The 27,110-nt window shown below is 35.5% G+C and overlaps 1 protein-coding gene across 8 annotated transcripts in view; it reads right to left on the bottom strand.

Annotated features, from left to right (window-relative positions):
* The window catches only part of LOC141378275 (uncharacterized), a 100,610-nt gene that overhangs the window by 60,244 nt on the left and 13,256 nt on the right, over positions 1-27,110 (bottom strand). For 5 of the 8 annotated variants that reach the window (XM_073926409.1, XM_073926407.1, XM_073926411.1 and 2 more), the window contains 3 exons: positions 2,920-3,075; positions 2,412-2,555; positions 2,146-2,271 (listed from right to left, as the gene is read on the bottom strand). In XM_073926409.1, the coding sequence (XP_073782510.1) occupies positions 2,146-2,271; positions 2,412-2,555; positions 2,920-3,075 (426 nt within the window). Of the gene's footprint in view, positions 1-191; positions 2,272-2,411; positions 2,556-2,919; positions 3,076-6,503; positions 6,548-6,640; positions 6,915-11,755; positions 12,238-12,368; positions 12,457-27,110 lie in introns of those variants that run through there. The other 3 variants (XM_073926412.1, XM_073926415.1, XR_012392378.1) reach the window with 3 other exon arrangements.

The raw sequence follows: 27,110 nt of genomic DNA, 5'->3' as shown, positions 1-27,110 counted from the left end.
TGTGGGGGAACCCATGCCAACATGGGGAGAACATGCAAACTCCACACAGAAACACCAACTGCCCCAGCCGAGGTTCAAACCAGCGACCTTCTATCTGTGAGGAGAACATGCTACCCACAGCACCACCGTGTCGCCCTATTTGAATGATTTTTTGGCACAAATAAAAGTGGATAATTTTCACACATACCGTGTATTTCTGCCAATTCAATTCAATTCAGCTTTATTTGTATAGCGCTTTTACAATGTAGATTGTGTCAAAGCAGCTTCACATAAATGGTCATAGTAACTGGAACAGTGTGGTTCAGTAACTGGAACAGTGTGGTTCAGGTTTTAGTGTTTAAGTTCAGTTCAGTTCAGTTTAGCTCAGTTCAGTGTGATATAATCATTACTGAGAGTTCAAACACTGAAGAGCAAATTCATCGATGCGTAGCTCTACCAATCCTGAACCATGCGAGGCAGTGGCGACAGCGGAGAGGGAAAAAAAACTTCACCTGATGGGAGTGAAGAAAAAAAACCTTGAGAGAACCAGACTCAGTTGGGCACGACCATTTTAATTTCTCCACTGGCCAAAAGTCTTGTGCAGAACTTCATTCGCCGTGGTTTATGCTGGAAGATGGCTTCAATGAAGACTCGTCTGTCCCTGGAGCGTCGCTGGAATCAGACACATGTTCTCCACTCCCTACGACCATCAGCGCACCAGCAGCTCAGGATATGGCCTGGTCCCAGATATGGAATCCTTGGGATCATCACGTCGCTGGTCTTGGATCCAATCAGTGACTCCGCCTAATCTGAGGACCTCGGGATGAGTATCCCCAGGTGAAAATAGAGAATAAAGAGAATAATTAGCGTAGCTGCTGTTCATAGTGTATATAAGCAAGATGCAGAAGCCAGTGTGGAACCCGCTAGGTGATGCATTGAGTGTATGCTTTACTAAACAGATAGGTCTTTAATCTAGTTTTGAACTGGGAGAGTGTGTCTGAGCCTCGGACGTTATCAGGAAGGCTATTCCAGAGTGTAGGAGCCATGAAAGAGAAGGCTCGACCTCCTTTACTTGATTTTGCTATTCTAGGTACTACCAGAAGCCCTGAATTTTGAGATCTTAAAGAGCGAGTTGGTTCGTAGCGAGACAGAAGGTTGGTTAGATAAACAGGAGCTAGATTATTTAGAGCTTTATAGGTGAGAAGTAATATTTTAAATTCAATACGAAACTTAACAGGCAGCCAGTGTAAGGAGGATAAAATTGGGGTGATATGATCATATTTTCTAGACCTGGTCAGAACTCTGGCTGCTGCATTTTGTACTAATTGAAGTTTGTTAATAGAGGATGCTGGGCAGCCAGCAAATAGAGCATTACAGTAATCCAGTCACGAAGTCATAAAAGCATGGACTAGCTTTTCTGCATCTGAGATGGATAGCATATTTCGTAATTTAGCGATATTTCTCAGATGAAAGACGGCAGTTTTTGTGACATGGGATATATGGTTTTTAAAAGTTAGATTGCTGTCTAATATGACACCCAAATCTTTTATAGTAGAGCTAAAGCTAACTTTGTATCCCTCTAATTGTAAATTGAGTTGCGAGATCTGCTGTGTGCAAGATTTAGGCCCAATAAGTGATAATTCTGTTTTGTCGGAGTTTAAGAGAAGAAAATTGTTGGTCATCCAGTCTTTGATGTCTTTGATACACTCAGTTAGTTTAGAAAGTTCAGACGTCTCGTCAGGTTTAGTTGAAATATATAATTGAGTATCATCTGCATAGCAGTGAAAGCTGATCCCATGTCTTCTAATAATGTCTCCCAGAGGTAGCATGTAAATTATAAACAGTAAAGGGCCTAAAACTGATCCTTGAGGCACCCCATACTTTACTGGGCAGATTTGTGAAGGCTGTCCATTAAGATTCACAAACTGGTAGTGGTCAGTTAAGTATGACTTAAACCATTGTAGAGCCTGTCCCTGGACACCTGTAGACTTTAAGCGATTTATGAGGATATTGTGGTCAATGGTATCAAATGCCGCACTAAGATCGAGTAAAACTAATAGCGAGACGCACCCTCGGTCAGCAGCTAAGAGTTGCAGCTTGCCTCTGTATTATGAATTTTAAGTGATGAAACTGTAGAAAAGTGTGATTCTGTAACGGGAGACTGACCTGAGCTGCTGTTCTCATCGCTGGACGTCTCAGCAGCTCTGATGCGTTTCCGCAGTGCATAAGGTTTACCTTCACCTAAAACACTGTGAAAATCATCATCCGCTTTCCTCTTCACTCCTCTTCCTCCTGATGTGGATTACAGTCAATAATGAATTATTAATAATCGATTATTTCATTAATTGGCATTTATTTTACTCTGGGATTTAACGAATGGCAGCAGTGCTCCAGTTTTCCAGTATTTCTCCAGTCATAAAGAGTGGACTGACCTGAGCTGGACGCCTCTGTGTCGGCGTCCACTCTTGTGTTCTCCAGCTCAGCAACTTTGATGCGTTTGCGCAGTGCATAAGGTTTACCTTCACCTAAAACACTGTGAAAATCATCATCCGCTTTCCGCTTCACTCCTCTTCCTCCTAATGTGGATGACAACACAATGAACAATACACTCTTCAGAATATAAAGATTGAGAAAATCCCCTTTAAAGTGCCCGAATTAAGTTCAAATCAACATCTGAGTTCTGACATGTTTACAGTAGAAAGTGTTCAACTTGATGGAGCATGATCATAATATAATATTGTATTGATTTTGGCCATAATAGATAAATCAATCACTTTGATCCAGACACTGTATTGTTGCCTAGTGGCCAAAATCTCCGCATGCTCACTGGATTTAGCAGCTAACTGAGTGAAACACTTTGCACCCTGCTTCATGTTTCAGAATCTTCAGTGGTGATAAATGTATGGTGCTGAAGCTGTACAAGTTTTGATGGAGACACACCTGAGCTGGTTTTCTCTTGATAGCTGCTCATCTCTGTGTCTCTTGTGTTCTCCAGCTCTGCAACTCTGATGCGTTTCCGCAGAGCGTATGGTTTGCCTTCACCTAAAATACTGTGAAAATCATCATCCGCTTTCCTCTTCACTCCTCTTCCTCCTACTGTGGATTAAAACACAACGAACAATAAACTCTAAATCTCAATCTTGATTTTTATTGTCAATATTTCATAAAAAAATCCTAACATTGAGAAAAAATCACCTTTTAAATAGTCAAATTAAGTTCTTAGCGGTGCAGATTATAAATATCAAACACTCAGATTTACAGCAGCAAGTTTGTAAATAATTTCATGCTTCTGTCATATTTCAGGCCCGTAGCCAGAGTGTGGGGGGAGGGGATAGTACAGAATTTGTCCTATACATAACCTCATTTGTCCTATTTTGGCTGCTACACCATCATAAATTGTGAAAATAACCTGTTGAAAAAAGCCGAATCATCTGTTGACGTCACATCAGTGTGACTTCAGCTAATCAGTATGCAAACTAATATTTTTCATGAGTCAAACATCCTCATCCAGCAAGACAACATACAATATGACAAAAGTGAAGTCATCTTTCACTACAAGTAGCCCAACGTTTATTCTGAATCTTGGACCTTATTCTTGAAGAAGAAAAAAAACACTATGAAGGTTTTGAAGCCAAAAGCGGCCCATGTTCAAGGTAATATTAATACTAATTGGGCTATTTTTGTTATCCATAAACCTTCAAAAAGTGAAGCTCTGCATTATTAATATTATTATGTTTTAGAAGGACAAATTTTGACTGAGGAAAGTTCAATGTGCTTGCCAGTTTATTTTCTCAATAAATGACAAAAGACCACATTTTTTTCATTTAAAACTTTAACTCTTTTTTTTAAATTATATATGATATCCTCTTAAGGGCCAAGATGTTTTTTACATGCATTTTTTTTATTTCTCTTTGCTATTTGGGCTTAATGGAACCTAATTAGAATAAAAATCTAAGTATCATCTTTTGATATGATGTACTTTTAGAGAAACATGGTGTCCATATATGTGGACTCGTGGTCTGAATTTACATAAAACCCTTTCCTGAATGTTTTTGAATGCATATATAACATAGCAACATGACTACCAGAGAGTAAAAACAAAATTTTCCCCCCATTTCTGAAAGTTCAGAATAGGGTTTGGGACATTTCATATGCTGAAAACAGTTGCAGGATGACAATGTATGCCTGTAAGAAAATATAAAACATTCAAAGTATTTTAAATAGCCACTTCTCCCTTTAAGTAATCGATACAGAACTCCTATTAGTAAAACAAATCAGTTTAAACTTTCATTCATCCCCTCAGCTGTAACGTTTTTGAATTTAGGGTAGAATTTTGTATTGTATTATGTGCTTTGAGTATTATGTGTGACATGCGTGTATGCTGCAACCAAATCGCCTTCGGGAAATGTATAAAGACTACTTGACTGACTGATGATGATGGACATTCAGACAGCAGTAACGTCACCCCTCAACTGCAAAACGTTTCTCTACAGACAGTGATAACCCAGATGAGAAATTCTACAACAGAAATCAGCTAAAGCTAATGAGTCCCTGTCATCTGAGTCACTTTGCTGATCTTCAAACTCCCGCTTTAATCAGCTGTGGTTTTCTTTCTGTCCAATGACAGTGCGCGTTTCATACAAGCGAAAGAGGGTTTAGCTCAACTTGAAGTGAAAGTTGATTTTGGTGCTTGACTGGTTGCAATTTGTTGATTGAATGAACAGCAGGCAGCAAAAGAAAAGAAAAGCAAGTGGCAAATAGAGAGAAAAGCATGTCAAACATACTTGACCGTTGTGATGGTACGAGCCATTCTATAGCAGTTCCCCTGCTATTAAAAGGTCGGGCACTATAAATAAAGACATTTTGCACCACACTGCTAATACGATTTTTGCCATACGCTTATTTCACGCAGTCACCATTTTGAAGAACCAAAGCGAGGCTGCAGTGGGAAGAAACCCAGAAGTATAAGACCAGAACTGTAAACATTGCATTGACAACACAAACCTCAAGCTGTTGCTGATATTTCAAAATGCAGAAATAGTGTGTAAACATCACTTTAATATCATTCAGTGAGTTTAATGTAACCCATTAAAAGCAGATTAGGCATCAAACAACATCACAGTCTCTTTAAGAGTAACACACTCAAGAACTCCTAGACTTCAGTTCATGGCAGCAGGTAAACACTGTGGGGGCTTGCCTGCTTCAGCCTATGTAACCCGGTGAGTTGACAGGTGGGCAAATCGAAGCTGGTTTTTAATAAAACAAATATAATCTGCATATAATAAATAATATTGGTAAAGATATTTGCGAATTGCTGCACATCCTGTGTGTATTAAGCAATGTTTAAGCAATACGCACAACTGACTCGCTCTGCGCTGGACTTTAGACCTCCTCTCAGCTGGTCTATTGAACAGTTTAGTTCCTCAAAATAGCAACGTGCCAACAATGCGCCTCAGCACACCTCCTTTTTTAGAGCAGTACGCAAATGTATTTGCTATTTAAACAGCGTGCTGCAAAATGTCAAAATGTCCAGCTGAAACTAGCAAACAACAGTTGCATCACACCTTAAACCGGGTGTATGACAGGGCCCAGACACACGAACACTGAAGCGTGAAGCAGCCACGAAGATCATTCGAGTCATCAAGTGGATCCCTCATCTGTGTTTGCACTCAGTAAACAGCGGTGGGTGAACTGATGACCTTCACGGCCAGTCATTTCTGTTTTATTAACTTGAGTTTGATAAATGGCATCTAAAATGTGTTTGGGAAAGGTTAGCTAACTAGTGGCATTTTCCTTAGCTGAAAATGAGCTCTGACATCCCTTTTTATTTTCACTGTTCATTCAGAACGGACCTTTGGGTCACTCAGAAGGCAGTGAAATGATAAATTTGTGTCACGTTCTCTTCCCTGATAAGATATACAGCCAAGTGCACAACGTTCCTAGTAACTCCAAGCAATACTTCTGGATTTCTTCCCATTTTCTTCCTATTCGATTTCACTTTTAAAAATGGCGGTCGCGTCAAATCCCTCTACTCTTGCAGATTTTGAGATTAGGGAGCATAAAGAAAATTGTGTCTGAAACACTGCCTGAGTGATCCTACAGCTATGTTTTTGGGGGCTGATGCTCCTGGTAGGGTTTGCCATGGCAAAAACGTTTTAGGTGACAGGTCAGGCTACAGGTATGTGCCAAAAACATTGGAATAATTTGTTTTAAAAAGTTTAACTTATGTGTTATTAGTTCACAACACACAAAATGAAGTATTTCAATCTTTTGTTTCAATTTAAATGATTATGGATAAACATGAAAAAACTCAAATCCAGTATTTCACAAAATTAGCATATTTCATTTGACCAATAAAAAGGATCTTAAACACACGCTGGCCTTCTGAAAAATGTGTTAATGTACTGTATTATGTCCTCAATATGGAGGCGATTGGCCTTCGACAAAGTTGAGGTACTATTGTAGCCCAAGTTGCTTTGATATCGGCCTTCAGCTCGTCTGCATTTCGGGGTCTGTTCCCTCACCTTCTTCTGTCATGTTCAAGGTCCCGAAAGGTAAATAAGAATATCTGTAAATTAGTGCATGTGACATCAACAGTTCAACAGTAATACATTTGATTCACAACCTGTAATCAAAACTGCACACCTGAAGTAATTCTGACCTACGCTGTTAATGCTGTAGAGGGGACTCTTTCCTCTTTTGTCTGCACCACAGATGAACAATCGGTCTTCGATCTCTGCTAACATTACTGCACAACAGAAATGACGTTGTAATTAAAGAAATCTGATCTGAAATTCCTCTTCGAAATTATTATGACCTGTTAGCTACTGTCTTTGCGTAGGGCACCAGAGTCTGTGCCTGCTTCCCCAAAGAAAGTAACCTTTAGTCTCGATTTAGGGGAAGCTTTCTTTTGACGTTGCCACTGCTGCATGCCTCTGTGTAGTTAACACAATATATTAGTGCAAACAGTTTTAATAAAGTTCAAGCAGTTTTCAGTCAATTAATTTTACGTATTTGTGAGGCTTACAGCTGCTTAAAGGTTTAGTTCACCCAAAAATTGAAATTCTGTCATTAATTATCTACAAATGAAGATATTTTGCATTTAATCCAAGAGCTTTCTAATCCTCCCATAGATAAATCGTTGAATAAAGTTATTTTTGTTTAGCTTCATATAATTATAATTGAACAACTTAAGTCACATGAACTTATTTTGACTATTGTGGCGAGTCAGAGGAAAAACACATACACAAAGCGTTGGTGTTACAAACAGGTCTCCGGAGGGTGATTTATTTATATAGTGAAGTACGTAAAATGAGATGAATATGGTGCTCTTCAGTGGATAGGTGCTCTGGTGCTCCAGGGAGAATGTGAGTTTGAGTGAGAGTTCTGGTGAAGGATCGGTCAACTGCTGGAGTCCGCTAGAGAGGAGAGACAGAGAGACACAGACATTAGCACAGGGAGTCATTAGCTGCGTTTCCACTATCGCGCCTAAAGCGAGCAAGTCAAGGCCAGTCGCGTTTCCACTGTCATTTCCGGGGCCTAATCGGGCCAAAGCGGGGCTTTCTTGGGGCCAGCGGCCGGCCTTATTAGGCCCGCCAAATACCTTGGGCCAGGCCCAGTTTGGCTAATCGGGAGGACCGGGAGAATTCCCGGTGGGCCGGTCCGTTTTTTGGCCGCGAGGGCCGGTGTCCCTAGCTCCAGAATCTGTTGCTCTCAGCAGTCACACTTTTTAAATTAATTTATTTACTTACTTGACTACAGTCTTCTTATTGATTATTTTACCGCAGCTCTGCTCTGCCTACAGGTTAATGATGATATTACTGATGAGTCAGTCCTTCATATACAACAGTTGTGGTCCAGTGGTTAGCACGTTAGATTACGACGCTGCCGATCCGGGTTTGATTCTTGTCTGAGTATGTTTTTTTTTTTTTTTAATTATAGTTTTATTGTTAAGACATATAATACTGTTAGGGTTTTTGAACATTTAAAGTTCTAAAGCAGCTGTTTTCTCAAAAAAAAAAAAAAAAAAAAAAAAGATGTGATAGTGTAATTAGAAACTGAATTGGAAATGACCTTATTTTAATATAGTCAGTCGTGAACTGCGGTGGGCCGGTCTAAGGCTTAAAACTCCAGGGCTGAAAAAGAGTCCCACTCCGGCCCTGCCTTGGGCCAAGGAGGGCCCGCTGGGGCTTCGGGCGGAGTGAAAGGAGAGGCGGGCAGTTTTCTGGTTGCACATGAGCACATGCGCCAAACAAATAAAGAAATAAGGGAAAGAAAACATCTAGCCTTATAGTCTGGGATCTTTTTGCGTATGATCACCCTTATGTTTCCCTTTTAAAATGTAAGGCTGCTGCATAAAATAATAAAGTAGTTTAAATTTATAGTGACGTTCTTTGCTGCGTCCCCCTTTATGTTTCAATAACGCATAATAATCTTTACACCATATTAAAGATACAGCAGACAGTAAAGGTTTTCCAGAGTTTTTGTCAAGGGTAAAATGTTTGTTTGTGCGCGTTTAAATGCCTGTATGTGTGTGTGAGACCGGGCAAGAGCGCTCCTTCACAGCTCTGTTATGCCGCGAGCGGCTTTTTTCTGTATTTATTTTGGAGATAATACACAATATAAATACAACAGAAAGACATAAAACTTAACAAATTACATGCCCACTTTCATAGACTTTAAACAATATAGTGTCATATCTAGATAAAATAGCCTAAGCTATATTGAAATATAATTTAAAGAATTACAAATATCGGATATATATATATATATATATATATATATATATATATATATATATATATATATATATATATATATAAATCGCATTAAATAAATAAACCAATATAAAATAAACAAAAGCTAGCTATATGTAGGTAGCCTATATACAATACATAAATCAAACCGTTTTAAAGCCACTTATATCCTAACTTTCATTTTACAAAGACCTGTCTGGAAAAAAAAGATTTTCGATATTTTCTAAAAACAATTAACACCGGAGAAGGTTTGAAATATTATTTATAAAGTATTTGGTTGCGATGATATTAATCAAATCGCGCAAACAGAGCATCATTTGGGTAAGTGAAAGCAGAATCTTTCCTACCTTTTTTTCTGTCACTCAGTCCTGCGCAGCGCTCGCTGCTTTAAACGCATCGGGGGAAAGTCCAAACACAAAATGTGTTCTTTATCCTCAAACAACTGTTTATGTTTTTATATGATGTGGTTAAATTTATAAATGAAACTTTAAATGAAGAGCTTTAGTGAATAGCTGCCGAGCGCAACAAATATGGCTATATTTTATTAGGCTACTCGCTCTTGTGCCGGAAACACTTAACACGATGTCTATCAAAACGAGGATGTTATAAAATACATGCCATATCGAGTTATAAACGAGAATTTCTGTGGCTTTATATTATGGATGTGTGCGCTCTCTGTGTTGGGTCCCTCCGTTAGTGGCGAGAGCACTCGATGCACAATGCCAACAGTCGGTCGGCGACTAAAATGTAATGAATGGAAATACACAGGTCTGTGCGTATAGACATTTCATGTAATGCTGTACAGTAACGTGTTATTTGTTTGTTTCGGTTGTCTTCATTTTAATGGTTTCGTTTCGTGATAATTCTATGGTGTGCTTTATCTGCCTGTCCTGATTCCCACTGAAGTGGGCGGGTTGTGTGACGTTTGATTCGGGGACGTTCTGTGGGCGGTGTTTGCGTGACGCGCTGTGAGTGAAGAAGATTTTATTCTCTCTGTATGAAGTATTTTCTAAGTGTAAAGCAGTTAATTTTCTCTTCACAAAATGTATGTAGTGTTTGCAGCAAACATGCCAGCCTGTGTTAAAAATACAGTGATATGTCTGTGTAAGATGAGTATGCCTGCACAGGAGCAACACAGAGACTTCAGAATGCTCTGGGGTCTGCTCTGCTCTTTCTCGGCTTTATTATGGAGAATAAAGTCTATTTTCTGATATTCAAAACCTCTGGTCTGATAATTTGTAATTGATGAGAAGTCAATATTTACGACATGAGCTACTAGCCCGACAGTGGAAACGCGACATGATTTCGGTCTCATTTCTCAACCTCCCGGGCTATTGGCCCGGCCCGGCCCGGCCCGATTAAAGCCCTGGCTCGCACTGGCCCGATAGTGGAAATGCGGCTATTGAGTGAAATGAAGCTCGTCTTCCTTGTGTTTGGGGATGGCTTATACGAGTGTCTGCTGATGAGCTCCAGCTGGGATCGATCCGTGCTGATTAAGTGACAGCTGGGGTGAATCCGGGACCAAGGCGACGTGGCATCAGCATACTCGCCACTAGGATTGGGTACCGAAACCTGCTAGGTAACCGATACGTACCATTATTAAATCAGCGTATGAATTTCAGTGCCTAATTTTGGTGCTGCAGCAAGGACGTTACGCCTGTTTCACACCACAAGCGAAAGTAGCGCATGAGCAGCGCGTATGGAGAGCAGAAGCAGCACACAGCCGTTTGCCTTTCACACCAGCTGCGTCTGCAGCGCGCAGCTCTCCGGCAGCTGCTGCAGAGATCAATCTATCTCTATGTCTATTCTATCTAGTTATGAACAGCTCTCGGGTGGAATAACTTGAGTGAACATAAAACAAAGCCGAGTAAAACTTTCTTCCTCAGTTTCAGCAGCACAGCACAGCACACAGCGAGCTCACATCATCCAGCATGCGTGTCGAACTACACTACCCACAATACACTTCGCTATGGACTACAACTCCCGTAAATAGCTAGTCTTAAATCGACCACTCCCCTCTCCTGCAACACTAGCGTGCAACTTAAGCAAAACTGATACTAAAATTGTTTTACATTTGGTTTTGTAGTTCGGGCCTAAATAAATGTTTGTTGCAGTTTTTTATCGTTTTAAGTTCATTTGAATGACTATATATAAATCAGTTGATATTTTTAACGCATTTATTGAGTAAAATTGCTACTTTTTACTGTCATTCAATGTGTTTAGGTCATTATTAATGCACGAAATAAACAATAAAAAATAGCACTTATTATTACTCCAGAATAATTATTTTTTAGGAAACAGTGTAAACACTTTCAGAAACATTATTGTAAATGAATGGGAGGGCAAAATAAATCGACTTCAGCTGTAGGCCTGTTAAAGTTTACAGGTGCAGCAATGTGCCTTGATGTACTTGAATGCTAGAAATGTGTTCTCCAACACCCGTATAACGTTACTTGTCAAATAAATAAACAAGGAAGATTATTTTGAGTTTAAGTTATTTAATTATCTTGTTTATGAAGACTGCAGAGTGATGCATGAACAAAAATGACTATGAATAATGTTAAGTATTTTGTGATATATATGTTAAAATGTGCTCCTAAAAGTACGTGGCCCCTGCCCGCCCCCACAGGTTAATAGTAAGCTAATGTAATTTCATAATGCAAATCTTAAATTCATGCTCACCAACAAATGATCAAAGGAAATGTATTAATGTAATACAGTATGAATTTATGTTTACTTTAAACTGTAATCATATTGTTCTGTTAAAATTATTTTTAAAAATATTTTGTCAAATAAAATTATTTTGTAGAGTCATCCACCATCATTTTGGGGCTAAAAAGTATCGATTCAGGCACCGTTTTGGCACCGGTATCGTTTTAAAAGTATCGATTAGGCACCGGTATCGAAAAAACCCAAACGATGCCCAACCCTACTCGCCACATTATGTTTTTGGTTCCTTTCGGGGCATTGATAAATGCTTATCCAGTAAATCTATGGGAGGATCAGAAAGCTCTTGGATTAAGTCCAAATGATCTTTATTTGTGTTCTGAAGATAAACAAAGATCTTATGGGTTTGGAACAACATTAGGGTAATTAATGACAGAATTTTCATTTTTTGGTGAACTAATCTTTTAGGATCAACTGAAATTACTCAACAGTTTTCTTCAGAAAAATGAGCATGTCTGCTTTTTCAGGAGACAGACAAGCCCACTCCTGGCTGATAATGTCCCCAGCAGTGGAAAATGTACGCTCTGAGGTTGTGGATGATGCTTGCATGCAAAGATACCTTGATGCCAATTCTGAAAGCATTGGCAGAGTGTCATTTATGTCCCACCACCAGGTTACTGGACTTACTGAGGACAGTGTAGACGGAAGCAGTCTGTACTTATTTATTATCTCTATATCTCCTCTGTAGTGCTGCTGACGCTGGTCTGCATTCTTGCTTCAATTGCCATGTCCTCCACAGCAAACAGCTCCTCAAGGCAGAAAGCTTTGGAATCTTCTATTAACAAATGAGTAAAGAAATAAAGACAAATATAAAACTATATAAAAAATAAATTCAAACAAGTTAATTTTCTTCTGAATTAAATAAAATTAAATAGGAAAAAATAGGATTTCTTTATATTTTCTTACTAGTGCTGTTGTTGCAGATGCACTGTCTTCATCAGAGATGTCATTTCGGTTACCTGCTAAGTGCCTGTTCTATCTGCTCAGTCGGAGTCTATATTCAATAAAAAACTAGGTCACACTGAAGAAGATTTCTATTCTCTCTGTATGAAGTATTTTCTAAGTGTAAAGCAGTTAATTTTCTCTTCTCAAAATGTATGTAGTGTTTGCAGCAAACATGCCAGCCTGTGTTAAAAATACAGTGATATGTCTGTGTAAGATGAGTATGCCTGCACAGGAGCAACACTAGGAGAAGGCTGAGTGACTGATTGTGTAGAATAACTGAATATGTAAAGCACTGATTATTTATGTTAAATACTTCTATGAAGCTATATGTGTCAGAAGTTAGAATGAGTAACATATTATCAAGTTATTATCCTATCATGACAATGTATGTAAACACTTAGTTCCTTTGCATAAGTTGCATCTATACTTTGCTGACATAGACCTGTAACATCTCTGTTGACATGAGCTAGTGGGCTGAGAGCCAAGAATAGCAGGACCCCTTAGACTAAAAACCTATTCAAAAATGGTCAAGAGTTAAAAAGAGACTTAGGGGTGTGTCAAATAATCCTGTATAAAAATTGTAACAAACACACTGAAACTTTAGAAGGTGCAGGAGAGACTTTGGAAGGTGTCCAGGAGAGACTTCAGAATGCTCTGGGGTCTGCTCTGCTCTTTCTCGGCTTTATTATGGAGAAGAAAGTCTATTTTCTGATATTCAAAACCTCTGGTCTGATAATTTGTAATTAATGAGAAGTCAATATTTACCACAAATGGCGCCCAACGTGGGGCTGGACAGAGACGAACGGGTGACACTGGACATGCTGGGGCTTGGAGGAAAAACACAAATATGTGGCCACGATAAAAAACGGTAAGCAATTTTAAGCTTATACGTTTGTGTTTTTTCTACCAAGGACCTGCTTGTAACGGTAAAAAAGTCACTTGAACTGTTTCTCCAGCTATAACGAACTACAAGTAAAACTAAAAAAGTAAAAGTAAACATAAAAAAGTAAAGATATAAAAGGAAAACAAAGGGGTTTTGAATACCAGGAGAAAATAACAATTTGCATGCAAATGATCTGTGTTTTCCTAAGAGGGCCTTGACGGATAGGATAAACGTTAACTAGTAACTGTTACTCATGTTTGGGAAATTTTTTTATATTATGAAGAATATGCATAGAGCATTTTTAAGTTTTAAGAGGAAGTTCTTAAAGTGTGGTGACAATTAATAAGTTAAAACAGATTAAGGTATAGAGAGAAGCGCGCAAAGACCTCGGAGTACCCGTTCTGTTTTAATAATGATAAATATTATTATTCAGGAGGCTGGGGGAAAAAAGGCACAAATCCTGTGAAATGCTATTTTTACTGAAGAACAGTAAAGACGGGAGCAGAAGTAACAGGTCACTCAAGAGGAGTGTAGTGGAGAATTCTGTGGTTATAGCTCTAAGGTTAGAGGCTGCTCGGACAGGTCACTCAAGAGGAGTGAGGTGTATTTATGTAATTGTAAGTAGTTGTGTATTTGTCTATGTTGCTGGGGTGCTTAGAAGCCTTCAACTTTGATCTAGAGAGACTAGAATAGAGGTGAGGTTCAGGTTACACAGTGTAAGAGATGAGTTAGACTGAGTGAGAAGTATGATTGTGTTTAGAAGTATGTTTGCAATAAGAGTGAGTTTAAAATAATTATCGTTTTATATTATAATATAAAAGAAGGATTGCATATGTTGTGTGATTTAAGAACAATAAGATAGAGAGTGATGCAGTTTAGGGAAGAGATTGTGATACAGAGGAGGTTTAAGCCTAATAAAGTTAATTGAGATCATATTGCATTTGAAAGACACAGACTAAAAAGAAGAATATAGTTAAACATTTTTCTGAATAATCTCTGTGTGTTTGAAGTGTTTTTAAGTATGAACTATAGGCAGAGAGGGGACTGAAATTCCTGACATGTCGACAGTCTGGAAGAAGGTCTGCTTCAGGAGTGGTAAGAATCTGTCTATTTTAAGAACAAAAGTTTCACAGGACAGATAGAAGCTAAAGAGTAAAGATATATTATAAGGTATTAAATAAATAGAAATATTATAAAGTAATGAATAAGATAAATGAAATAAGAAAATATTAATGATAGAATAAGATTTAATAAATAAAAAGTGTTAATAAAAATGCAACTGGAAGTTAGACTAATAAATATTAAGAAATTCAAAAATTGAAGCATAGAAATAACTACATATGGAGATTAATAGTTATATTGATCAGGAAATAAATTTACTAAATCAGTATGAATAAAAATAGATAAGTTGATGATTTGAGTAAATAAAGAATTAGAAGAGAAAACTTTAATAAATATGGATTAATTGAAGAGTTAATGATCAAATGTTTAAGGAAAATAAGTTTAAAGAAAAATGAATTAGGAAAATCTAAGAGACAAAAATGCTAATTTTTAAAAAGGGAAAAGAAGCATAGGAAAATGGAGAAAAAAGAAGTCCAAACTTTGTTTAATAGAATAAAAAGAGAAGATGTTTAATATATATATATATATATATATATATATATATATATATATATATATATATATATATATATATATATATATATATATATTAAACAGATAAAATAAAAATTAGAAAAAAAAACAGTAACATTTAAAAGAAACTAAGATTTGGCTTTAAAAGATAAAATTATGTTTAAGTGCAATGAAAAAAATTGTTGTGGAGTAAGTTGACTGTTGTCATTTGTTTTAAAGTCAGCTACAGGCTGTCATCTGAGACAACAGCTATTTGTAGTAAAAGCAGCGAGTCAGATGTAAAGCATAGACACTGAGGAGAAATGAAAGAACATAATAGTGAGTTCAAAAATTATATAGTTCATATTTTATGTACTTAAAAGGTAATTGAGAATTAAAAATTGCATTTCAGATAGGAAAAATGCTTAAAGTAAACAAACATGTAGAGGTAAAATAGTACTATGAACTTGAAGCTATTGCAGTAAGGATTTTGAACAGGTATATTAGACATTAGGCCACCATATAGTACTGTTGAATTAAAACAGGTATGGAAATGTTAGAGAAATTAAAATAGTGTAAGATGTAATGTAACTAGTGAGGAAAAACTAGAATAAGATTAGGAAAAATAAGTGAAGCACAATCTAAAGCCAAAGAAATTAATTATAAGAACATTTAACAAATAGAAAATTAAGCATATTTACATATGATAAAAATGATTGAGAATTAGAAAAAATAAGTTGTTAAACAGCAAACAAAAATAGATAAATAAATTAATTAATTAAAAAAAATTGGATAAAAGGAGTCTTTATTTGATGAAGGAAAAAATGGGAAAAAAAATAATTTATTAAGTCATGAGCTAAATTCTATATATATTAATTAAGAGGACGTATGGATGAACTTTGGGGGACTGTAGTCTCGTACCTACCAGACATCTCTGAGTATACTGGCAAATGGAAAGGTGTGTGAAAAAACACAAAGCAAAATGGCTGTGGACACTTTTGACATGAACTTTTTGCCCAGGATTTACTGAGGACTGAAAAAGCTACATTTGTTCAGAGACATTCAAAAGAGACACTAACAAGAGACTGATGAACTGATCAAAAAGAAAAAACTCTCCACCAGAACTTTACATCAGCTGAGTCAAAGAAAGAAGCCAGCCCAAAGAGAGAGGGGGAAACACTGTGCCCTGATATGAAGGAAGTTCAGGACAACATAGAAAAGACTGTTGCACCAATCTGGAGCTAGTTGTCTCAGGTTGCGAGGGGGGATAGCCTGACAGTCCATCTCAAAGTAGCTCCTAGTCCAAATTACGTTCAAGCATTACAGAAGGAAAATTAAGAACAAAAGTTTAGCTACCCATTCTTGTATCAAATCAGACTCCTGTCAATTTTAGAGAAATTATTATCATGCAAATTTGTAAAAAAAAAAAAAAAAAAAAAAAAAGTGTTATAAGGTAATTTTAAGGTGAAACTTTAAATGATGAAATTATATATTATGATGAATGGTAAATAATTTGAGTTTAAGTTTCAGTAGGCTTAATAAAAGTTCCTTAAACATAGAAGGATAAATTACAATGCAGGGTGGTGACTAAAGAAAAAGCTTTTGATAAGGCAATACATAATTTGGAGAATAAATAAGAATGGAACTAAGTATTTAAGTTCAAATCAAGTAAAGGAAAATCTTAACATAATTGTATTGTGAATGGCCTAAATCAATATTGGATAGTGAAAACTGGAAAAATTCAAATCTAGAAAAATGATTTATAGTTAAAGGAAAGATTGAAATAACAATTTGAAATAAATTCATAGGACATAAGGTCAGAAAGTAACAGTTCTAAATTGCTATGAGAAAAATTGAAAGAGAACAGTGTTTAAGAAAAAGATAATATTTTACATGAAAACATATGTGAAAAATAATTAGAAAAAAAATTAAGGAATAATAATTAAAACAGAGAGAAATTTACAAAGCATACAGTAAGTTTTAGCCAGCTGATAAAAAAGTGCATCAAAATTGTATAAACAACTAGTTTAATGGGAGTGCCTTAGGAAATAATTATGAGCCAAAAGAAAATAACTCAAAGATAAAAAAGAAATTAATATATATATCAGAAAATAAATTAGTAAAGGAAAGAAGTGTCAAATTCCAACTAAATGATTGTCATTACAGGACTGAGATGCAGATGAAATCAGCCAGCACAGTGAGGGTTCAAATTAAATCAGATGTAGATCTGCCCAGAAAGAAAAAACACTAGATGCAGAAATAGGTATTAAACACTATTGAAAAGTTTGTGTAAAAATAGGAGCATTAATAGAAACATTGACTGTAATATACAATCTGTCCTAGACATTTCTATTTAAATTTAAAGTAGTAATAAATGTATAAATGACTAATAATTTTTGATGGAATCTAAAGGCAATAATTACATATGAAGACAAAACAAGATTATGTTTAGGTTATGATTTAAGAAAATCAATAGGAGAAGATTTTCCAGCTGAAGTTTATATTGTATGTGAAGATACAGTAGGTGAGAGTTCAAAGTGGCTATTAACGCCGCGGCTTGTACCGCCGCCGTTTGAAATAGGTGCCGCTCTGTTTTTAGTGTATGACCGCAGTTTGTGAATGAGCCGCCAGGGGGCGCAAAGGGACGGGATGCGAACGGACAGAAATAGCCCATACAGCTACTGTGCTTGTAAATGATATTAAACAATAAGTCAAAGCATTATAATTCCTTCATTAATCATTTAAAATTTGTTAACACGCTTTATTGTAAACTTTTTAAGTGCAAAGAGGATTCGTTTTGGAAAATAGAATTGAAGAAGTAAAAGACAACTAAAATGAAAGCACAAACATTTAGTACAAATAAGTAGTCTTAAATAAATAAATAAATAAATAAATAAATAAATAAAGCAGCCTAAATATAGAAAGATGTTCAGTGTTTGCTATTTTGATAGGACTAAGACAAGACATTTTCATTTATGTTTTATTTCTGTTTTTATTTCCATTTTCGTTGTTGATTATATTTTACTATCTCATTTATGTCTCAACAATTGTACATAAACGAATAATAAACGAATAATGAAAATAAATGAATAATGAAAATAGGCCTAAATAAATTATTTATTTAAAGACATTGCCGTACAGTACGTGAAACACTGAGAAAAATAAATTGACCTACCTTAAGCAGATCACTAAAAGTATAATAAAAATATTTTTATATATTATATATATTTATATATTATTTTATTTTTAATAATTTAGTTTCAGTTCTGTTCAGTTTTTTTTTTTTGTTTTTTTTTTCAAAACGTCAATGTTCTCCTGTAAAGTAGCTATAACTGTTGTTTTTGTTTTTTTTTTGTTTTTTTTACTTATGGCTCAGTATGTTTTGTATTTTAACTTCATATTCAGTCACCTTGCATATGTGTGTAAAATATAATGCCGCATAACCGCGGAAAAAGAAGAAAAAGCTGTCAAAGGTTAGAGCTAATTCATCAAAATTAGCTATATTAAAATACAGCATTTATGTTAATACTGGCAGAGTGTGAACAAACTCAAGGCTAAGATATGCGCTTGCCTTTTAATGCATTTGCGGCCTTTTTATAGGCTACAGGCAACTATGTATAATAATGTTTTTTTTTTCTTTTTTTTTGTATGGTAAAGGACAATGCACATTATGTTATTGATGTAAACTTAGGCTAAAACTTACCATTGATAAACGTGACCTACCTCAAGCAGATCACTTAAAGTGTAATAAAAATAATGTTGCCGCAGGACATAACTGAAGTCCCGCAAGTTTATTTTTAATAATTTAGTTTCAGTACTATTAATTTTTTTCTCAAAACGTCAATAGCACCTTCAATAATCTAAACATTAAAGATGGACCGCAAGATGTGTTGAGTGGCTATGTGGTGAAGAACGATGGCAAAGCTAAGTGTGATTATTGTAATAAACTAAGTTATAAAGCAGAGTCCCGACCAACAGGACTAAGCATATGCGGTTGGCTCATTCTTCACGAATATAGAATTAAAATAATGGCGCGTTAGGTTCACAAAGCAGCGCATTCTCTCCGCCTCATCGTTTAACCAGCGGGACACGCTGCTGAAGCAGGAGAGACACTCCGTCATTCATAATCTTAGCTGATGTATCGGAGTCGAATGAATATATCAAAGAGGAATTTTCTTTTAACAGTCCCGATATGTTTAATCTTTTTATTTATTTTTTTTTTCGTGTCATTTCTCTTCAGCAAATTATATATATTTTTAAAGCTGCTTGATTCTTTTAAAACCGAAAGCAGAGCCCGTGGTGTTTTTCCATAAGATACTCCTTTATGAATGTTTAAATTTTTTATTAAAGTCTTTAATGTGCTTTTTGATAGTTTTATTTTATTTCAAGCAGCATCTAAATGCGAATTTATCCTCAAAACTTGGCATGAGAGCGATGCAAGTCATGTGTGGCATAATTGCCTTTTTTTCCCTGCGCGTGCGAGATCAATTTCTGATATTTTTGCAACTAAAATGAAAGCATAAACATTCAGTACAAATAAGTAGTCTTAAATAAATAAATAAATAAATAAATAAATAAATAAATAAATAAATGAATAAAGCTGTCTTTTAACCTAAATATAGAGAGATGTTCAGTGTTTGCTATTTTGACAGGACTAAGACAAGACTTTTTCATTTATGTTTTTATTTCTGTTTTACTTACATTTTCGTTGTTGTATATAGTTTACTATCTCATTTTATGTCTCAACAATTGTAGATAATAATAAACGAATAATGAAAATTAATGAATAATGAAAATAGGCCTAGATATATTATTTATTTTAAGACATTGCCGACATTGAGCTTAAGTTGAATGCAGCTTCATCAAAAGCAATAAATAAATAAATAAATAAATTGACCTATTTTAAGCAGATTATAATAAAAATATTTTTTGCCGCAGGACATAAATTAAGTCTAGCAGGTTTATTTTTTAATAATTTAGTTTCAGTTCAGTTTTTTTTTTTTTTTCAAAACGTCAATGTTCTCCTTTAAAGTAGCTATAACTGTTGTTTTGTTTTGTTTTTTTACTTAATGGCTCAGTATGTTTTGTATTTGAATTTCAATTTCAGTCACCTTGCATATGCGTGTGAAATATAATGCAAGCATAACCGCTGAAAAAGAAGAAAAAGCTGTCAGTTAGAGTTAATTCATCGAAATAAGCTATATTAAAATACAGCATGCATGTTAATACAGGCAGAATGTGAACAAACTCAAGGTACGGCTAATATGCGCTTGCTTTTTAATGCATTTAAAAAGATTTGCGGCCATTTTATAGGCTACAGGCTATGGTGTATAACAATGTTTTTTTTTTTTTTATTTGCATGGTAAAGGACAATGCACATTGATTTGAAACTTTTAATTGCATTTTTATGTCCTGTAAATAATAAAAGTTGAATCAGATTAATAAAATCGAATCTGAATACCTGCAAACGGGGCAACGGTTACTTTTTTTTCACTGACTGGCATGACTGGCAAACGCGTCAGAAAAAAAACTGCTGAATCTCTGCAAATATTTGGTTAACTTATAAAACAAATGTATGGTTTAGTGATGTTAGTAATGCATAAAAAAATGCAAAGCAGAATTATTAAAGTTATTATTTCATTGATCTGAACATAACCATTTATAGTATAATTACTAACCCGTCGTCTAAAATATTAAAATAATAGTCTATTATTTTATTCGTGGCTAGAGCTTGATTAAATTGATTAACAAGCCATGTGCTTTTGTTTGTTTGTTCTCGGTACTGGGTATACGCAAAACATTTTCTAAAATGTCAAGCAGTATTTGTCTATAGCTTTAATTAATTCAAAATATTAAAAATAACAATAATAAAATTATAAAAATACAAAGATAAATAGAGCAGCATTTTGCTAATTGTAATAGTCCTTTATATTTATATACATGTGTTTTTGCATATTCGTTATTTCACTTGATGCATTCGTTATTTAATGTTTGAATACTGAAATAAAAAGCCATCGTTTAAAAGGTTATTTCACCATCAAAATGTAGCCTGTTATATGTATCATTAAGGTTTTATATAAAACTGCTGTGCAGTGTAAATGGGACCTTAATACAGTTTAAAGCGAAGTTGTCTGTAAGGATGATGGGCATGGCATGTCTATTGTTGTGGCTCGCGTTGTGAATATTAGAAAATAACTGTCGGGTGAAGGCTTTATGGTCGTGCGGAATTGTCTGCTGCTGTCATGGCTCAGCAGGCAACACCCTATTCAGCTAGGCTATGTTCGGTGTTTTTATGTACAAATTCGTTTTGGCGAATGCTAGAGATACAGATAATACAGATATTTTAAATAACAAGTAGTTCAGTCCAGAAGTTGCTGTGCATAGAAACATTCATTTTCATAAGGCCCCATATTTAATGCGGTTTGGTTTTAAAACGCATAGGTTTTGCTACGGTTACACCATCCGTCCTCGGGAGTTTTGGATATTGTGTAACCATGTTTGTGGAAAACACTTGAGGGTGGAGACATACCCCTTCCCCCATCTCATAACCAAAAGCTTGTCTTTCAGGTGTTAATGGGCATCAGTGAGACCGAAATCATGTCGCATTTCCACTGTCGGTCTATAGCTCGCAGCGCGTAACGCAAACCCAGCCCCCAGAACGTCCCCCGACTGTTGGCATCGTGCATCCGTTAATAACTCGGTAGAAAATGTATTTTATAACATCCTCATTTAGACACAGTCAAACATTCAGCCCAAATGCACTGGAGAGACCTGAAACGTGTTCCCAAAAATGTTCTGTTTGCACAATTTGATTATTATCATCATATCCAAATACTTTATAAATAATATTCTAAACCTTCTCTGGTGTTTATTGTTTTTAGAAAATATCTAAAATCTTTTAAAAGAAAATATCTTGTAAAATAAAAGTTTGATTTGGCTTTAACGGTTTTATTTATGTAGGCTATATAGGCCTACCTAAACTGTTATAGCTTGATTTTGCTTGTTTTATATTGGTTTATTTATTTAATGCGATTTTATTATATCCGATAATGTAATTCTTTAAATTATATTTCAATGTGGCTGAGGCTTATCAAGATATGACACTTGTTTTGAGTCTACAAAAGGTAATTTGTAAAGTTTTATGTCTTTCTGTTGTATTCATATGGTGTATTATCTGCAAAATAAATAACAAAAAGAAAGAAGCCGCTAGCAGCATCAACAGAGCTGTGAAGAGAGCGCTCTTTTGCTCGGTCTCTCACACACAACCTTTATGTCTGCTGTGTCTTTGTGTAGATTATTATGCGTTATTGAAACATCAAGGGGGACGCAGCAAAATCACTTATACATTAAAATTGTATTATTTTATGCAACAGCCTTACATTTAAAACGGAAACATAAGGGCGATTATAAGCAAAAAGACCTCAGTCTATAAGTCTAGATGTTTTCTTTTCCTTTTTTATTTATTTGTTTATGTGTTTGGCACATGTGTGCGATAGAAAAACTAGTGTAATTACGGCAAGCCATCTTTCCCAGACTCGGGGCAAATTCCGCCTTTCCTTTTACTCCGTCCCGAAGCCCCAGCTGGCCCTCCTGCCATCCACTGCGTAAAACATATGCTGGATAAGTTGACGGTTCATTCCGCTGTGGCGATCACAGACTAATAAAGGGACTAAACCGAAAAAAAAATAATGAATGATGAATGAATGAATAAATTAATAATAATAAAATAAAAATATGGTAATAATAAACACAAATGCCGCGTAAGCGGCCTTTTTTATTTTTAGAGATGGTACATTTGAATTGCCTTCAAATGATGGATCTGCGACAGAGAAACTAGGGGTTTTGGGGGACATGCATCACTATATCCTTTTTTCCCCAAACTGTGCATAGTTCAGCTGCAAGTTACTGTACGTCTTTTTTTGAAAAAGCACCCCATGTCCGCTAGTGCCGCGCGCCTCTTTCTCTGGGCAAAAATGAGTTGATTTTTAAAATAATAAATATATAGATTAATTAAATTTTCAGCAAAAGAGACATTTATTTCATATTTCACTATGCATTTCATCTGATCTTTATAGCTTAATTAAACACATATTGTCAAAACCCACACATAGGCCTATTGTATGAAAATGAAAAGGGCATTTTTTGTTATTATTAGACTATTATTTGTTATTTGTTGCCTAGGCTATTTTCACATTTGAGGTGCTTTATTGGCATGACAAGTAACTGTACATTCGTTTTGCCAAAGCAGTGCGCGTCTCACAAACAAGAGAGTGCAAAAAGGGCAGTAGTGAAAACAAATATGAAAATAACATATAATAAAAAAATGATTAATAAAAATAAAAATAGAATAAAAAATATAATAATAAAAATAAAAATAGATTTTTGATAACATTAAACAGGATAAAGGTAATAATAGTAGCCTATTATCAAAAGTAAGTCCACATAAAGAGTTCCAGTATTTGTGTGTTGGAGACAGGAGCGGGTATTGTTGGGTGAACACACAGCAGCACACACACTCCCCCAGTAAGATGGGTTCTGTTCGACAGGGACTCAAAGTTGTTTTGTATGTGTTGGATTATCGGGTAGAATTTCTCCCGGATCTCGGAGTATTTAGTGCACTCAGTTAGGATATGCAGCTCCGTCTCAATCAGCTGCTGAGGGCACAGCCGCTTCTCCACCGGCAGCCATGTTTTTTTTGTGCCGGCCCGTCTTTACGGCTAGCTGATGTCCGCTGCCCGCTTCTAACATGTTAGAAAATACTGCAAATCAAGCTGTCGGTATCTCCCCGCGGTTGAAATTGTTCGTTATTCGGAAAAAAAGAAGAATAAATATCAGCGCGCAGTAGTTGCTTTCTAGATCATTTTAGGCCTATATTCAGCTGTTTTAATCTTGCAATTCTGATAATTAGAGATAATGTCTGTTTTTATCAACTTGTCTGTCATTTATTTCTCATTTGCTACTTATTTTATTAATTTGTTGATGTTATTAGTCGCTTTTTAGGTGCTGCTATGAATAAAATAAAACTATTAAAAAGCACATTAAAGACTACTCATAAATTAAAACATTCATAAAGGAGTATCTTATGAAAAAACACCAATTACCGGGGTCTGCTTTTGGTTTTAAAAGAATCAAGCAGCTTTAAAAATATAATGTGCTGAAGAGAAATGACAGGGAAAAAAAGATTGAACATATCGGGACTGTTAAAAGAACATTCCTCTTTGAATTATTCTTTCGAGTCCGACACATCAGCTAAGATTATGAACGACGGAGTGTCTCTCCTGCTTCAGTGGCGTGTCCAGCTGGTTATAAACGAGGAGGCGGAGAGAATGCGCTGCTTAGTTTCGGCTCGATATATTTAAATAAAAACTAACAACGAGTTGCTTATAACGCTCAAAAAGTTAAACTCAAATGCACAACCCTTGTTGGTTGCACCTGCGGGATGCACAATGAACCTAACGCGCCATAATTTTAATTCTATATTCGTGAAGAATGAGCCAACCGCATACGCTTAGTCCTGTTGGTCGGGACTCTGCTTTATAACTTATTAGTTTATTACAATAATCACACTTAGCTTTGCCATCGTTCTTCACCACATAGCCACTCAACACATCTTGCGGTCCATCTTTAATGTTTAGATTATTGAAGGTGCTATTGACGTTTTGAGAAAAAAATTAATAGTACTGAAACTAAATTATTTCAAATAAACTTGCGGGAGTTCATTTATGTCCTGCGGCAACATTATTTTTATTACACTTTAAGTGATCTGCTTGAGGTAGGTCACGTTTATCAATGGTAAGTTTTAGCCTAAGTTTACATCAATAACATAATGTGCATTGTCCTTTACCATACAAAAAAAAAAAAAAAAAACCATTATTATACACCAGTTGCCTGTAGCCTATAAAAAGGCCGCAAATATTTTTAAATGCATTAAAAGGCAAGCACATAGCTTAGCCTTAGTTTGTTCACACTCTGCCTGTATTAACATAAATGCTGTATTTTAATATAGCTAATTTTGATTAATTAGCTTTAACTGACAGCCTTTTCTTCTTTTTCCGCGGTTATGCGGCATTATATTTCACACGCATATGCAAGGTGACTGAATATGAAATTAAAATACAAAACATACTGAGCCATTAAGTAAAAAAACAAAACAAAACAACAGTTATACTTTAAAGCAGAACATTGACGTTTTGAAACAAAAAACGGAACTGAAACTAAATTATTAAAAATAAACCTGCCAGACTTAATTTATGTCCTATTTTCATTATTCATTTATTTTCATTATTCGTTTATTATTATGTACCATAATTGAAACATAAAATGAGATCGTAATTATAATCAACAACGAAAATGTAAATAAAAACGTAAATTAAAAATATAAATGAACATGTCTAGTCTTAGTTCTATCAAAACAGCAAACACTACATCTCTCTATATTTAGACTAAAAGACTGCTTTATTTATTTATTTATTTATTTATTTATTTATTTATTTATTTAAGACTAATTATTTGTACTGAATGTTTGTGCTTTCATTTTAGTTGTCTTTCATTTCTTCAATTCTATTTTCCAAAACGAATCCTCTTTGCACTTAATAAGTTTACAATAAACCAGGTAAACAAAATTTAAATGTAAGTTGAGGTGATCGCAAGTTCACAACTGTGAGGTGATGTGCTCTACCGGCAGGATAATCTATATTATTTTGCTGTTTTTTATATGCGCACGTTTAAGATTTGAGATTATAACATTGCCATGATAGTCAAAGAAATCAAAACATTATTTTCACCCCAACACAATTTAATCGGGCACTGAAGGCTAATAACTTAATTCTTATATTTGCTTTTTGACTTCTCACCATGTATCTTTTCTACAGCATAGTATAGTGTAAGAGCATGTCTATTACCAGAAAAACTAAATTAAAATTATATTTTAATTGAACACATCACATCACACACAGTAAGCTACGCCTACAGAACAGTCTGTTTAGCATTGTGAAAAGGCAAAGCTGAATATCTGTGGTTAAAGTGCCACCCAGCGGTCAAATGCTGCTGGCGCATCAAGTACCGCCGTCGCCGCGGTATGAATGGCGGCACAAGGAACACATTGAAGTAGTAACATCTGTATGTCCTTTTGGATGGTAAATATTTTAAGTGGTTTGATTTCTATTGAGTTTATTTTAGGTAACTATCAGAGGAGGGTAGAAACTTATTTGTACTCGTGTAGCTTGATGACTAGCATATACTGTATACACCAGAATGCATAAAGGGTTATAATAAGGGAGAAGATCATTGTATGGACACTGTCACAATATGTGGATGATTGAATTATCTACAGCTTCACAGAGCTCTAGTTCAATTAAAAGACTTGAGTGGAGACCATTGCTCCAAACAGTGAGATGATGACTGTTTTTAGTGTTGACTGGATAGAGAATTATTCTGTAAACAAGCACAGTTGAGAAACTATGATGAGTAGATGATTAGAGGTAGCATCAGGAGCAGATTATGAAGCAGGGATATTTATTACATCTGTGACAAGAGAAGTATTTCCTAAATTTTGAAATGCCTTCAGAAATAAGTTCATAATGGGTTTGCATTCATAAAGTAATCATGAAGTTAATGAGTGATAAATAAATAAAAACATCTAAAGGAGTATGAAAAATTATGAATAAAACAAAAGAGAGAGTAATTGTATTATGCTCAGTTACCAGAAATGGCTGAAAGAGATGAAGATGATCCATCAAGACCAACCCTCAATGAAATATGTGAAAATAATAAACTTAATGGGATTAATGTGTTAACAAGTGCATTGGTGAGTGATGGCATGGAAACTGACAGAAACAAGCATCTAACACCACATCGCATGAACTGCTATTGGGTCGACCCTTGAAAGAAACCTTGCAAGAAACAGCATGACCCTTGCAAGAAACCACATGAAACTTTGCATAAAACCTGGCATATAATCTCACCTATAACCTTGCACATAACCTCTTGGAATGGTTTGCAAAGATGTCTAATGCAGTAGGGACTTTAATAAAGAAACAATTAATTGCCATGTGCATAGCGATATCTGTGCAGGAAACCAGAAAGGAGCCATGTGAGAGAGCAGAGATATAAGGTCCAATTGGTCCAGCTGATCGAGTCTATCTGTGGATGCTCTGGAGAGCTCAGGAGGAAAGGACCATATCTGGATGAGGGCAAATCCAACAGCT

Source organism: Danio rerio, chromosome 16 (genome assembly GCF_049306965.1).
Source record: "Danio rerio strain Tuebingen ecotype United States chromosome 16, GRCz12tu, whole genome shotgun sequence".
Taxonomy (NCBI): Eukaryota; Metazoa; Chordata; class Actinopteri; order Cypriniformes; family Danionidae; genus Danio; species Danio rerio.
This window is presented reverse-complemented; position numbering and strand designations above follow the sequence as displayed.